Source organism: Thalia democratica, chromosome 5 (assembly GCF_965202585.1).
Source record: "Thalia democratica chromosome 5, ktThaDemo2.hap1.1, whole genome shotgun sequence".
Classification (NCBI taxonomy): Eukaryota; Metazoa; Chordata; class Thaliacea; order Salpida; family Salpidae; genus Thalia; species Thalia democratica.
Window position 1 is genome coordinate 73,580,218 of NC_139169.1, and position 16,825 is coordinate 73,597,042.

The following is a 16,825-nucleotide window of genomic DNA, read 5'->3' on the forward strand; positions in this document are numbered from 1 at the left end:
CGCCGCATTTGATTTCTAAAAACTTTCGTTTTACAAATGTTGTTAGAATTAGACAACACAAAACTAATCAGACAGCAACTGTGTAAAGGTTACAAACGATTTTTCAAAACATCTTAACTTTTTTTATCGCAAATTCCTGCAGACATATAAATTTTTGTTTCTGTTTTGTTTACGCTTTTTCCTTTGTTTTTGTGAATAAGTTTCCATTGTTTTTACGCTTAACAAGGAGTGCAAATCTGTTGTAAACAAACTAAAATTCCCACGAGCTTGTAGGAAAAAGTAAATAAACGGGATTTTTATATAAAAAGAATTTAGCTTTTAGTGAGGATTGAGATATTTATACTAAAAATTTGGAAAAGGTCACATTTTTAAAAGTTATTCAAAATTTTCATCTTCACTAAATTTATAGTCACTTTTGTCAGCTGTTTTTAGAAGGTATATATGTAGAAAATTTTGACTCAAATTGAAGTTTAAAACTTCTATACTGCTAATTGCATTTTCTTAGACTATTAACTTTTCATTTGTTTTTGCAGATATACAATGACGTAACAAAGTTAAATGAAACCAGCAAAAAAAAAAAAAAACATGATAAAAAAACCACTGCCAAAAATTATTCATTTATTTTTTCCTTACTCGCTCATTTTAATGATGTTATCCAATTCAGTGTCGTCGCAACAAACTCAACAAATGACGACTGATGCGGCAGTCATTCAGGAGCAATCAAATTCTACGCAACCAATGACGACTGTGCAGCCTCAAAACTCCACTTTGGTTTCGTTTGAAGAAATGACATCACAATTAGATGACGTAATAAGTTACGAAGCTGATTACACTATGACGTCACAGTTTTTAGAAGAGGGATCGAGCGAGTTCGACGAAATTGTGACGTCACAACAAGAAGGAGGTCGGTTTTGTGACGTCACCAATTATAGATTGTACGTCACTGCGACGTTAATTGGAATTTATTGTTCGAACTGCCGAAAAATTATTTGTTTACAAAACAAACTTTAAACCGATTATAATGTTTAAAATATATTTATCAGTTACTCTCAGTATTTGACAACTTTTGATGTAAAATTAACCAAAAAATACTTAAACCATTACAAATATTTCAAAATATGTAGACTGATAATGAAAAATACTTGGTTGTTTACTTTTAAGTTCATAAAAACAATGATAAAGCAAAACTATTTAAACTACCTAAAACAATTTAGATAATATTCGGACTTTCAATTTAAAAAAAAGCTAAATAATTCGTGTTTAAACGCAGATTTATTTTCAATGTTAGCCATGGTTTTAAACAGCAATCCTTTAGTAAACAATTTCTTTTGAAAAATATTTTGGCACATAATTAAATATTTGCAGAAAGAATCTACTACATTGTTTAAATATTGGCTCAGTGTTAACAATGATCTAATAAAAATTTAAACTTAAAAAGAAAATTGAAAACTTTATTGTTTGAAAAAGCTGAGTGTCAAACACCATAACCTTGTTGAATAATTTAAAAAAACAAAATTTATTTACTTCTAAGTTTTAATCATTGAACAAATGTTTGTGTAAATGTAATAATTTTTTTAAAACATCTCACAAATAAAACAATTATTTTTAGCCTTACTAGGTGGTAAAATAAAAAAGGGCCTTAAATCATTATAAATACTTTAGTATATAATACTATTAATTTTAAGTCTTAATAAATTAGAACTTAGCTAAAAAAAATTTTTCGACCATTAAATCTAAAAAATTTACATACTTATACAATAAGAAAGAAAAAAAAAAGGTACATATGTAATACAGGGTTATTAACATATTTTTTTAAAGTAAATAATTAGCATAGTTAGTGAAGCTAAATCAATTTAATTTCCCAGGACTACCAGTAAAAAATGAAGAAAAATGTAGTGACGTAATTCAAATAAAAATTCCAACTTCAGCACTAAATTTTCAATCAACATGTAAAAATGAAATTGATGAGCAGCAATTGATGCAGAAAGAAGAAATGAAAAAATTGTATGATCACGGTTAATAATTATAAATAGTAATATAATACAAAATTAGACTAAGGTAAAGAAACTGACCCTTTTCTATGTAAAATATATTTAAACCAAACCAAGCTTAGTAAAAAAATCTCAACATATTTTTCACTAGTTGAACCCATAAAATTACCATAAAACTAATAAATAAGATTAATATGGTATTATATCAATCACTACAAAGATTAATACTTTTATTGTGGTTTTGACGAATTCAAGCAAAAAATTAATTTGAAAAGAATTAATAATTTAATGCGATTAACTTCAATGAAAATTTAAAAATGATGTAATGCAAGGCATCATTTCAATTGTATTACATTGTTAAATTAGAATTAATTAAATTTTATAAAAAATATTGGAATATAAAATATTTAATTTGCAGCACATAGCAAATGATTTCAACATATTTGAAACATTTAACAATTATACTACATACTTATTTAAACTCCAAAAATAAGCTATTTATATTTATTTTATTTAAACATTACTGAAAACATTGCAGTTAAACGCTTATTTTCAAATTAAACTTCAAATTTTAATTAAAGATTTTCTGTAGTAAACTAATAATACAATTTACAAAACACATTTTAGTAATTGTTAACAACAAATATTAACAGTAATTGAAGCGAGAGGGGGAATAGAAGTAATGAAGAAGATTGTTGAAAATAACAAGGAAGATATTATGATGCAGTTTAAAAGATACCCGGATGTACAACAAATTAAAGAAGCTATTTCAACAGTAATTTGAAAAACTTACTTAAGAATATATAAACAAGTATTAAAAACGGAAGTATATATTTGGTCTTAGGCCACGAAAGTTGTAATCCCAAATTTTATTTAGAAATCATTTCCGTACAATAACATTTGTTTGGCAGATTAATCACAAAAAACATAACCTTTTTTAAATCCACAATCAAACTGCAAATTGTATTGAAACCAGTTAACCATATGAATTGGCATTAAACCGTGCACCGTCACAATACACTTGCATTTGAAAGTAATTTATTTTAAGTTTTTGTTACTCTATTTCGCATCCGTTTACATAAAAGACATAAATTTAAATAGTTTCAAAAGGTCGTGTTTTTTATGGAATGCGAGTAATATTTTAATCCAGATTGGATTACTACTAATCTGCAGCTAAGTAAATTGTCATTGTTGCAAAACATCTGCATATACGCATTCTTAACTAATGACATTTGACCGCAGTGCACACAATAAGTTATTTTTGTTCACTTGAAAAGCTAAAAACTTTACTCCTACCTTACATTAGCTACATTTATACTTTAAACAAGTTTATAAACACATTATATAAATTAAAATATTAACTGTAATCAAACTAACTCAAGTTAAAAACTAATTCGCAAACAAAATGTAACTTGACAACAGCAGTTTAAATTCTATACTGATATCAAATAAAAACGACAAAATTAAAAAAAATAATATGACACAGTATTTACACAGCAGTTTAAATCATAAATTCACATACTAAATATAAACACTTTCTACAGATCACACGATTGAAGCAAGAGAGTTCAAATTCAAACGAAAGAGTCAACCAGCTCTACTTGCAGCTGATGCACGAAATTATCAACAAGAGAGATCATCAGCTGGACTACGAAAAACTCACCACGAAAATACTCGAGCAGAAATCAGTGTACCACGAATTACAGGTAAGAATGAAAAAATGTCAAAAAAGTTCTTGCTATAGCTTAAGACAGCGTATAAGAAATCAGTAATATCAAAAAGTTTTGATAACCAGGGGGTAAAAAATAGTAAAATTTGAATAAGTAGATGGGTATTTAAATTTTTAGGGGCAATATCTAATAAGGGTGAGGAATATTTTTTAAGTTTCTGCTAAGAGGGTGATTATAAAAATGAGGTTGGAAACTCTGGTAGTTTTGATTACATCTTCAAACTGTAGAACTTAAAAATAACTTCTCTAGCTAAACAAAAATTTTTTAAATAAATTTTTATAACGTTGATAATACCTTTGAATGATTTAGAAAGTTAAAAAAATTAAAAACTAAAAATTTTTAACTGAAACCAACATTTAGATAATCAAGTTTTAAATTCGCAACGTCCAAACAAGTTTTACCGCCAAAAATTCTTTATAAGTTTCGAAACGACTAACGAAAAAAATATCTCATTTTAAATTGTAATAGCGATAACTTGAATTGCTAGATCTAATTAGATAACTTGAAACTTGTTCTAGTTACGAAACTTAATCAGATAAGAAATAGTTAGATTAAAGAAAAATTCTTAAGATTCTAAACAAATTAAAACTGATTAATTTTAAGCTAAAATCAAACTTATAGCGTCTTAATATTGGCCGCAACTTTTAATTACAACCAAAGTAATGACAACATGATTAGCAATCACTAACATCAAAAAGGTATTATGACAAAGATTATGCTTAAGGGCTTATTTATGTTTAATAATGAAAGCTTGATTTTTATTGTTAGTACGTAGCAAAGTATAAAAAATTCACAAAAAATGTTTACTTTTAAACTTTTACTTTAAAATTTTAATATACTGGAGCAGTGTTTGAAAATTATCTTTAAATAAAAGTATTAACAAGTAAATTCTTATAAAAATTAAAACCACAAGATTTAACACTCATTACACTTTTTATTAAAATTGTTTTCTTTAGGAAAGTGTAACGATGATAGAGAATAAAGTGAGAGAAATGACAATTGATGAGGTGAATCAGGAAAATAAAATAAAATCGATGGAAGTAGAACAATTAAAAATGAAGAAACAAATTAAATTATTGCAGCAAGTTTGCAATGTTAACAACAGATTTGTTAGTTAACTAAATTGATAGTTTATTGCTATAGTTTTGCGACGGCTAAACTTATTGCATCGTTTATAAGTTATTTCTAAGAAGTAAAATTAACTATTTTCGTTGAATTATTAAGTGTTTTAAAAAAAGTTAATTTTCACTTTTTCAACGCTAAGTTTCTTAAAGGTCTTCAGCTACTTTGCTAAAACTTTCAAAAAATATTTTAAAACAATGAAGTTCATATTTATTGTAACGTTTAAAAGCTTGTTATTTTACAATCATTTGTTTTAATCTTTACGTTTTTCTGAAATATTATAACTTTTTTTTACAAGTTTCGCATTATAACTTTAACTTATTTTGTAAAGGAGTTACAAAAAGACGAGCCAATTAAATCAATGTACGATCCGATCGACAGCGAATTAGAAAGAAGAGACACGAATAAGGAAAATATTCGACTTCAATCTTCAAAAAGAACACATTCAAGTGCTCTGGCACATGGTAATTATTATTATTATGATAAAAATTTCAAGACTATACATTTTATTCGATTTAATTATTTAGGGTAAAATCGATAATAGATAAAAAGACAGTAATTTCATTTAATTGTGCTAAAAACTGAAAATATATGAAGTGTTACTTGTATAACCAAATGTTTTAAAAACGGTTTAGGTAATAAACAGATAAAAACAGTTTAGTTTAATAAGTCATAAGTCATCATTTGCTTACACAAATATTGTCTAAAAACAAATTGTTATAAAAGTTGGAAATTTTTCTACGAACTATCTTTGTTTAATTAACCACAACTTACAAACGCGTTGTCAATGATCTTTGATAAAACTTTTGTAAAAAAATAAGATGAAAATTACTGTCAATTGCTGACAGCAATATGTGAAGTTTTATTAACAATTTGTATGAAAATATTTGCACAGTTAACTGCTGTGTTAACGAGTGTCTGAAAACAATATTCACTTTTAATGAAATCGTTATAAAAATTTTCATAAATATCATTGAGCCAGTAATTTTACACTCGTATAGCAAGCAACAGCTAATGTTTAAAAACAAACTTATTTTATAAAACTGATTTTCTGACTAATTCATAAAGAAGCAAACCAGCATTTACAGACTGATGTAGCGATAATCAGCCTCACAAATTAAATTTTCAATATTTTTGCTGATCAATTTAAAAAATTTAAATGGTTTTAAACACAGATAATTTTCAAACTTATTTTTTAATTTTTTGGCCAGGTTTATTTTAAGATGTACGTTTGGTATTGGTAATATTATTTTTACAACTCTTTATAATAATAAAATTTTGAATACATGTTTTCAAGTACATTGGCAATTTATAGATTGCAAATATTTTTCACATGTTACCGTTACATTATAGTTTGCATATATATTTTTACAGGTCACTTTAAAAATTGCAAGTATTTTACACAGATGACTTTATAGGTTGCATTATACTTTCACAGGTCATTTTTTAGATTGTAATATATTTTCACAGGTCACTTTATAGAATGTAGATATATTTTCACAGGTCTCTTTATAAATTACAATTACTTTTTCACAGGTCACTTTATAGATTGCACTCACGCACAGCAGCATGGTTACAAGGAAAGTGGAATTTACAGAATAAAGCTGCCTGGCGAAAGAAAATCCGTGAAAGTCTGGTGCGATTTCGACCTTGTTAGCTTTTACAACTTGTTTTTTTAATCGTTATTTATTTTGTAATTGATATATAAACAAGTTTGTCTCTCTCTTTTTATTGTAGAAATTAATTTTAACATGTTAGTCTAGAAGAAATGCTGAACTTTTATTCAACTTATTTTTGTTATAGAACTAGGACCTAGTTTAAATTTTTAAAGTGACCTGTAAAAATGTATATGCAAAGTATAACTTGACCTGTACTAGGTTAACCCTTTTCGTTTTTTAAATCTCAAAAAACTTTACACCACCCTGCAAACATTGTTAAGTTTTTTTCTTTTTTATTTGATTTTTTAGTGTTGAATCCTTATAAATAATATAAGATTATTATTTTTTTATTAAAACTATTTCATTTGTAGGATCCGGGCGGTTGGATAATAATACAGAGAAGAATTGACGGAAAAACAGATTTTAACCAGGGAATGGAAATGTACAAGAAAGGTTTCGGAAGGGTCAAATCTGAATACTGGATTGGTTTGTTTTCATGATTATTTATAAGTATTTGGTAAAAAGTAGCTGAGTATTATATCTAAACATCTGTTGCATATGAGTAATAACATTTTTGTTTAGTTATTTTAAAATTAAATTTGTAATACTATATTTGTTTGAGTATAAATGTTTTTTTTCACTTAAAACATATATTTAAACGATTAAACACACTAATATTGACTCAAAGTAAAAATCAATATACATGTTTGTGTTTTGATTTATGTTGTTTATAAATAGTTGTTGCTTTACAGCCGTATGTCTCTTAGCTTATATAAATCTTGATAGGATTGGATATATTGCACAGACTGACGAACAATTCAAATTTGTCATACAAGTTGCATGTAGAAATGGAAGATTGGAATAATAACAGAAGATTTGCAGAATACGAAGGATTCAGAGTGCTTGGTGAAGACAGAATGTATCAACTCAAAATCGCACAATATAGGTTAGGTATTATAATACTTGTTTTATTTCTAATCCCAGAAAATACAAAACATACATTTATTTTAGGCTGCCCAATTACTTCTTAAAAAATATAAATTAATACAACCACATTTTTGTAAAATATATACAATGCACATACGTTTAAACTCTGTAGTAAAACAACAATTACCCTTATTTTTGAAATGACTCATCAAAATCAGTTATTTTCGAGGTAATTTTTTTTTTAATCTTAATCTATTTTCTTCCAACAGTGGTAACGCAGGGGACAGCATGACTCGAAACAACCACATGAGGTTCAGTACGAGGGATTCGGACAACGACCTGTCAAGACAAACAAATTGCGGTGCAGTCCACGAAGCAGGATGGTGGTTCAATTCGTGTGGTGACTCAAATGTCAACGGAATTTATCACAAGTTTGTTGTTTACTGCTTATTGTGTGATTTTATAAAGTAAAAGAAACCAAAAAATTATTCCACTCAACAAAGTTGTTTACTACTTTTTCTATAAGGTGTTTTCTTTAGACAATAAAGTCCTTAAATGCTGTCAAACTTTTAAAATTTATATTACAGACCTCCAATGAACATATAATTTCAAAGTTTATACTATTAAAAAAAATAGTAATTATTTTACATATTAATTTAGTAAAAATAATATTCTACGAACTTTTTAATGTAAGCTATATTCTTTGTCTACTAGCTAAGGAAAAATACATCTTTTCACGCTTAAGAATATAAGTGATGAATAAAAATTCATTTATTATGTCAAAATAAAAATTAAAAAAGGGCACACTATTGTACTAAAATCCACTATGACAGTATTTTTCATTTTCATATAACAACAACCCATTTCAATAAACGTAAATCAGCCCATTGTGAAAGTCAATTTACATTAAGTGATAAGATTTTCACACATAACAAATATAACTTTAAGCAGCTTAAGTCAATTACGCGGCCTTAAAAGCTTCAATTTTAACAAAACAAACGAAAACAGTCGCACTTATAAAAGCAACACAGAAGCTACTATACACCTGCACATGTTTTGTTATCTCAGTTTTGTCTGAAGCTTATGACACTTGTGCCAACTTCTTAAAGCACCACACAGAGAAGTTTTTATCTTAGTAGCCAAATTATCTCATGTGTGAATGACAGGCTTTAATGCAGCAGGGAAAAATAAAAAGCACTCAAAGTTTCAGGATAATCTCAGCTTCAGCTCAACACCTTGTTGAGATATCACATACAAATAATATTGTCCTTGTCGTTTAACTAAGTCTTAAACCTATTAGGACAAACCTTTTTTTTCAAATAGTTTTTTCAATGATATTTGTTATACAATATTTAGCCAAAAAAAATATTTTTTTTGACTTTTACAGCCCTAAAATAAATAAACCCTACAACGCAGATTCATTTACTCAACTAATACGCCTTTTAAAATAAGTTAAATAATAAGTGTCAAATTAAACTAACTTAGTTATATGCAGTGAACATACAAAACCAGCTTACCAACAGAATTCTGATAAACATCAAAATTAGGAAGTATAATATGTTGCACTATGAGGAAGTTTAATGCAAAAAGAGTAAAGTTAATTACTAATCAGGCGAGCTTAGCAGCTTAGAAAGCTGATAATTTGAACTAATAATCAGTGGAGTGTATAAAATATACTGTTTTAAATGTAAACAAGATGAATTTTATCTGAAAGAGAGGTGATTAAAATAATAAAGAGAGCAAATATTAAAAAATAACTTCAAAAGAAGCTCACAGACAAAAACATACAGTTAATTGAATTATTTTTGGCTTTAGGTTAGAATTTCGAAATTCATCAATTTTGTACAGTGTTTACGCATAATAAAATATCAAACAAAGCTTGCAGTCAATTGACATTGTTTTTGTTTGTAATTAATTTGATGTCTGACTGTATTTTGATGTTTTAAATGGCATTTTTAATTACTGCGTGAAAAATATATCAATCAAACTTAGTTCTATGTACATTTATTTTGGAACAAAACTCCAATGAAATTGCAACGTAAATATTATTGGCATAATAATTGGTTTGATCTTAAATTTTAGTTTTATTTAAAACTATATCTTTGTAGTTGAACTTTCAAATTCACTATGACAGTATGTTTTATTTACACACAACAAATTTATTCTAATTACGATTTTTATTAACATATAACTTTAAACAGGTTCTATATACAGTTTATTTAAATAATTAAAAAACCAATATTTAGTCTATTTTGTAAGTTTTGTTAAAGCTATTTACAGTTTTTATTGTGATAATGTAAATGAAATTAATGTTACGTATTTACAACAAATTAGCATACAAACAGTTGACCTTTAATCTTTCACAGTTGAAAAAATTCTTGAAATATTTTGTATTGGTTTTCGTTAAAATATTTAAAAAATAAAGGCATAGAAAAAATGGGTAAATCATGACTCATTATGTATTTACAAGAACAACCAGTTCATAAATTATATCTTGTTTTAACAATAAACAGTTATTAATTTGCTAAACATACTAAATTATTCATTGAAACAAGTGCACAAACTTAATAAAAAGAGATTTAACAACATATCTGACAAATAATCCAAACTTTTTTTAATGTAAAACATTTTACAAGCCTCTTAACTAATTTATCAACACATGAACTGAAATTTCACACAACAAAATACGTTCACTGAAAAACAAATCATATTACAGTTAATTGCAGACAGAGGCATGAACAAATCCCCAAACGAAATTACAAGTAATAATAAGAAGCCAGTTTTGCACAAAACCTTTTTAATCTGCTAGTGAAACTGACATTTATTAACTCATGGCGAAATTCGTTTTGATAATTTTGGTAAGCTACTGACAACCGTATTAAATAGAAGCTTGAGATTTATTATTTAACAACTGTAAACTGAAGGCTTGCATCTGCAGACAAAAGTTTGTGGTAGCCAAAAATTTGAAACAATAGCAACTTTGTAATTTTAAACAACTTGCTATACAAGGCTGTATGTGGCAGTAACTGTACATGTGAACACGAACTTTTCAGCTTAGTACAAAGTGTTAATTATAATTTGACGGTTTAAATAAAGTGGTGAAATTTTTAAGGAAGAAAATCGAAACTTCAAAGAAATAAGAGTGTTGAAATAATTGTGTGGTTTGAAAACTTATTGGCTCAACAGTTATGACGTCGACCCCAAACATTTGTTATTTTAAGATTTTTAGCTAAATTAAATATGTCAAGAACCTACAATGTTTGATAACCATATTGTGATACTATATACGCATAATTGAGTATATTTTTTTTAAACTGAGACATTATGTTAACAAAAAAAAAAAACAATGTTTTGAACAATAAATAAAAAAATGTTTATTTTAAAAACGTCTTCCAATCTTAAATCCAGACATTAATCGTTTTTAACAAAGTTAAACTATTTTTTCTAATTAAACAAACATTAATTATATTATTATTATATTATTATTATATTATTATTATATTGTTTATTGTGCAATGTTGGACTCAGGCATCAAAACCTGAGCCACTTAAACAGGACACACAAAAAGAGAAAAAGAAAATAAACTTATATTCAAAACTTTAAGATAAATTATACATATATATATATATACAAACATAGTTTAAATGGAAACACAAAGTTAAACACAATATGATAAACAAATGAACTAAATTGAAAATTCAGTTCAAAAAATTCAAATTTATATATTACTTAGTACACACAGTAAAGAAGTTTGTCTAAAATCATGGCTTATAAAACAATATTCATAACTACAAAATATATAAGTAAACTAATAGTTTGTAGGGGGGAGGCGTAGGGAAACGAATATTTTTCCTTTTGTTACAGTGGAAAATTAGTTAATTTTACTGGTATTTATCGTATTTAAGTCAAATCTTTTTAGCTTTAAACGAAATTGTTCTACCCTCTCACAAGATACTATATCCTGAGGTAGTCTGTTCCACATAGCTTTTGCTCTGTGAAAAAATGCGCCTTGCCACTGACTGTTTTGAAAATCATGTTTACATTTTATTTTCAAATTATTTCCTCTTAGTTTATATTTATTTTGGGAAAAATTAAAAAACTCGTTAAAAAAACTTTTATATTTGCCATTGATAATTTTGTAAAGAATTAATAAATCAAATTCCCATCTTCTATATTCCAGTGATTTCAATCCAAATTTAATCATTCTATCATTATATGACGTGTAAGATATGTTGCAACGATTACAAATATGACGGGTAAAACTCCTTTGCACAGATTCAATTTTGTTAATATCCTTTTTTAAATGGGGTGACCAAATTTGGGTACTAAACTCAAGTTTAGGGCGAACGTATGTTTTAAATAGTTTTGTCAGAATTGAAGCAGAATTAGTTTTAAAACTTTTCAGTATTTGATAACATGTAGTTTTTGCAATCTTATATAAATAGTTGATATGTTCATTCCATTTCAAATCTTTGGAAATATAAATTCCTAAATCTTTAAAAACTTTAATTTCTGGTAACTTGATGTTATTGATTAAGAGGTCAGTTGGAGAAGATTCTTTTTTGTTAATGGTTAGAATTTTACATTTGCTAGGATTTAAGTTTAGTTTTCTTGTTTTTAACCATATGTAAATATTATCTAAAGATAGTTGTAATGAAGTATTTGACTGACTAAAGATTTTGGCATCATCTGCAAATAAGCTTAACTCACTTTTAATATCAATGTTTGAACAAATATCATTAATATAAATTAAAAAGAGAAGGGGACCAACTACACCACTTTGTGGTACTCCACTGTAGATTGTTAAAGAGTCAGAAAGCGTATTATTGATGAGTACTCTTTGTGATCTATTATTTAAAAAGTTATCAAACCAATCAATTAAGCTTTCATGTAGCCCATACTGATTTAAAACTTTTAATAATCTTTTGTGTGATACTGAATCAAAGGCTTTTTGAATATCCGTATAAACTACTTTAGAAAATTCATTTTTGAGATAAGGAACTAACCAAGAATGTAAGCATGTTAACAGTTGAATGGTTGATGAGCGGTTTGGAACAAAACCAAACTGTTTGTTAGTTAATAATTTGTTATCAAAGAGGTGATTGAGAATTTTTACAGATACAATATGTTCATAAATTCTTGAAAAGCCACTTGTTAGAGATATTGGTCTGTAATTTAATGCATCGTGTATATTACCTTTCTTGTGCACAGGAATAATAAAAGATGTTTTCCATTGTTTAGGAACATCAGATAGTTCTAGAGAGCAATTAAATATTAATGAAAGTGGAAATATTATTGATTGGATAACATGCTTGATATAATAGGGTGGAATGTTTTCTGGCGTTCTTATGATTTTATCTTTTAAGTGGTTAATTGAACTTATAATGTCTTCATAGGTTATGAAAAAATTTTGCATCTTACTACAATTCTTTTGGGGTAGCTTAAAAGACTGGTAACTCTCGTCTTTTTTAAAAACTTTTTGAAAATTTATGTTAAAAAGTGTTGCTATTTCAAAATCTGAGGTTACTGTTTTGTTTTTATTGTTATCATATAAGAGATGTATGGAATTATTTAACTTAAGTTTAGATTTCACGTAGCTATAAAACTTTTTTAAATTTGGGTTTTTACAGAATTTGTTTTCATATTCAAAGTTGTATTTTTTAACAGCTAATTGATATTCTTTAGACTTGTTTTTGTATTTTATCAAAAGTGATTTATTTGTCTTACTTTTTTTGTATAGATTCGCTTTTTCTTTTAATAACTTTTTAATATGAGATGGATATTTTTTACTTTTGTTATTTTTAGAAAAAATTGGAACAAAACGTTTGATTGAGATTTGGATTGAGCTGATGAATTGATCGTAGAAATGCTGGAGATTTTCTGAATTTTTAAATAAAGAGGTCCAATTAATTTTTGACAGGAAATCATTGATGCTTTCAAAATCTGCTTTTTTATAGTCATATGAGACTTCTTTAGCAATAGGTACTATTTTATTTTCAATTTTAATTTTTAGTGAAAGCAAGTTATGGTCACAAGTGTTTGTTAATGGAAAATTAGTTGAGTGTGATATGATTCTATCTAGACCAAAATGATTGCAAATTATGAGATCAAGAATGTTACCATTCTTATGGGTTGGATTTTCAATTACTTGGGTTAAAAAATTGTCTGTACAAAAATTAAGAAAACACTCATGGGGTTTATTGAAATCTGTGCTAGGAATCCTCCAATCTATATTTGGCATATTAAAATCACCAAGAACATAAAAAGAACACTCTTTTGGAAAAACCATTTTAATCATTTTGATTACATTTTGAACAGTCAGTGCGCATCTAGCAGACAGTGGAGGAAGGTAGACACAACAAAATCTTAATTTCATCTTTTTAAAAATTACATCTACACATAGGTATTCAAAATTGATGTTGCTAGTAGAGATAGAATCGTTTTTAACTTTAATAACTTTAAGCGAATTTTTGAAAAGGATAGCAACACCTCCACCCCTACTAGACCTATCACTTCGGTAAATGTTATAGTTAAAAGGACACACTGTGGCATCGTTGACCTTATTAGTCAACCATGTTTCAGTCAAAAAAATTAAATCAATGTTATTCAAATTTATATAGTTCTCTAAAATATAAAATTTATTTAAAACAGATCTTATATTAGTGTAACAAACTTTTAAATAGTTGTTGTTACAATTTATATAGGAAAACTTGTTAGTGTTAAAATTAATCTTATCACTTAATAAGTTTATACCCGTTGACTCACGATTTCCTCCACTAATCCCAGATGTCCTGGGAGCGGTAACGAAAGGGCTGTTTTGTCAGTTCAACTATCTTGTTGTTCCTTATAACGTATTTTATGTCCAATTTATTCTCATCAGCGATGGCTTGCTTTATTTTAACTTCTTTTCTCAATTTTCTGAAAGCTTCAATTTCCAAGAGAGTTCTGTCAGGGTTGATGTAGACTTTTGATTCAATTTCACCATTAAACATTTTCAAATCTTTCAGTCTTAACAATCTGTGTTTGGATGCTAAATTATTTAATTTGACTATAATTGGTCTGATTTTGTTAGCTGCAATTTTACCTACTCGATAAAGTGACTTAAATTCTTCTTTTTTCATTTTATTTTCTCCTAATACTTGTTGAATTATTTTTAGATCATTTTTGCAACTTTCTAGTGCATTATGAGTTGGATTTTTACTTTCTGGAATGTTAAATATTATTACATTTAAAGCCTTCTTTTCTTTCAGTTTTTGTTCATTTTCAGCATCTATTTTTTCTGCTACTAAATTTAATTTGGTACTAATGTTTGTGATAATTTCTGTTGGTTCACTTTTCTGCATAGCATCAGCATATTTGGAGAATTTAGCTTCAAACTTGTTAAATTTAGAAGAAAAATCAGACTTAAATTCTGAGAAACTTTTTCGTAATTCTGTAATTCTATTTTCTATATTGTCTATTCTCTTACTGCTGAATTCATCTTTTTGAATCTGATCAATGTTATTTTCAATAATTCTACTTTTTTCATTATAATCTTTATTCAATTTAAGCATCTCAGCTTGAAAACAACTAAATTCATTGTCCTTCTTGCTTCCAATGGCAATCAGTTTTTCTTTCAGCTGTTTCCCAATTTTGGAGGACTCAACTAATGCTTTAATTTCACCTTCAACAGACATTTACTTTTTTATATTACAAAACCCTTTCTTATTCAAATAGAAATGTTCAATGAAGCTGAAATTAAAGCATTAGTTGAGTCCTCCAAAATTGTGAACATATTTTGATTTTATATGTTCAAATTATAATAGTAGAATATTAAAATGAACTGTAAAGTAGAGTTAACTTAAGAAACTTAATGACATTTTCTAATTTCATGGTGGTCTTTTTAAAGTTGTGACAATCTGTTGCCGCTCTTTGTAGATAACGATTAATGTAATTAGAAGTATTGATAAGCATCTAAAAAGCGGTTAAAAACCATTAGCTTTTCACACTAAAAATATTTCAAATTGAAATTAATTTGTATATCTTAATAGGGAAGGAAACTACAGAAGTGATATAAAAAAGAACGGAATTTATTGGAACTCATGGAAACCTGATTACTCGTTGAAAAATGTCGTTATGATGATAAGACCCAATAACTAGTCGAATTATTAAAAACTCTTTTGAACTGACCTGCTGCTTTTCTTGTATATTTTCTCCTGTATCTTCAAAACTGTTGTAAGGGGAGTTAAACTGTTTGGATGTCGAAGAAAAAAACAAAAAAATAATTTTTAATTGCGTTATAACTATAAGACAATTTTGCTAGAACTAAAGGTGCAGGCTACGCAGGTGAGAAATAAATTGATTTTTATAATTTTAATTGAATAAAATGTTATTTTAAATGGCTTTACTTATGATCTTGTTAAATTTAAAAGCTTATTACATATTGAGAGTACTTTAATAATTTTTTGTAACGATAAAGAAATAATTGTTACAATATGCAACGCATATTTTTTTTAGAGAAGTTGACTAAGCACTTTTTGGTTTTTGTAGCAATTTCTGTTATAACTTTTTAATCAAAAATTTTAATTCCTAAAATGCTACACAACATGTTAAATACGTAACAGTTAATTAAGTCTCAAGTTTTCATAAAATTATAAGGTATTTCAAATCCTATATCTAGTAACTTTGTCTTATTAATTAGTTTTGCATGTTATATTTGTATTTAAAAAAACAACATTTTAGTTGCAGTTTAAAGTAGGTCAATTATTAAATAAAAACAAACTATTTTTGTTTTCGTACAAACAATGTGAAGAAATTGTTTAACTTTAAATTTATGACTTTATTTCATTTTAGTACGAAAGTGTTATGAATGTGAAGGATAGAAGTTAATTCCTGACTATTTTTCTAAAAGGAAATGGTAAGTAGGAATCATTAACATCGTAAAGGAAAAAAATCTAAATACTAATTAAAGAATTGAGAAAAAAGGAAGCTTAAATATTTGTCTTCAGTTTGCTTCAAACTTTGTTATGGTGTGAATTTTTGCTACGCCTCTTTTTTAAGTTAATTAAGTAAAGACATAATAAAAAAAGTAAAGACGTTAAGCTTTTCGTATTTATAAATTTTAACTATTAGCAAAATAAATGCATCAACTTCTCTTTTATTACAACATTTTAAAAAAGAAGGTTAAAATTTATAGCTATGAATTTATTTTGAAAATAATGTTTTACCAAATCATGTAAAACTACTTATCAGTACAACTTGATTAAAAAAATTATAGTAGTTTTGTAAATGCACAAACGTTTTAAAAAATAACTACAAAAACATATTTAAACTAAGCTCATATAAATTTGATTTACTTAACACTTTCTTTTACTGATGTACTGCTTCTTCTTTATTTATTTCTATATTTCATTTGATA

At 26.7% G+C, this 16,825-nt stretch overlaps 1 protein-coding gene across 1 annotated transcript; it reads left to right on the forward strand.

Annotated features, from left to right (window-relative positions):
* The first annotated feature begins 548 nt into the window (after positions 1-548).
* On the forward strand, positions 549-16,825 carry LOC145836101 (angiopoietin-related protein 2-like). The gene is made up of 12 exons (XM_082943907.1): positions 549-904; positions 1,866-2,015; positions 2,645-2,766; positions 3,536-3,697; positions 4,678-4,830; positions 5,175-5,307; positions 6,380-6,495; positions 6,873-6,987; positions 7,288-7,447; positions 7,698-7,859; positions 15,459-15,753; positions 16,261-16,825. Exons 1-11 carry the CDS (start codon positions 559-561, stop codon positions 15,565-15,567), a joined length of 1,728 nt encoding a protein of 575 aa, XP_082800033.1. The 5' UTR covers positions 549-558; the 3' UTR covers positions 15,568-15,753; positions 16,261-16,825.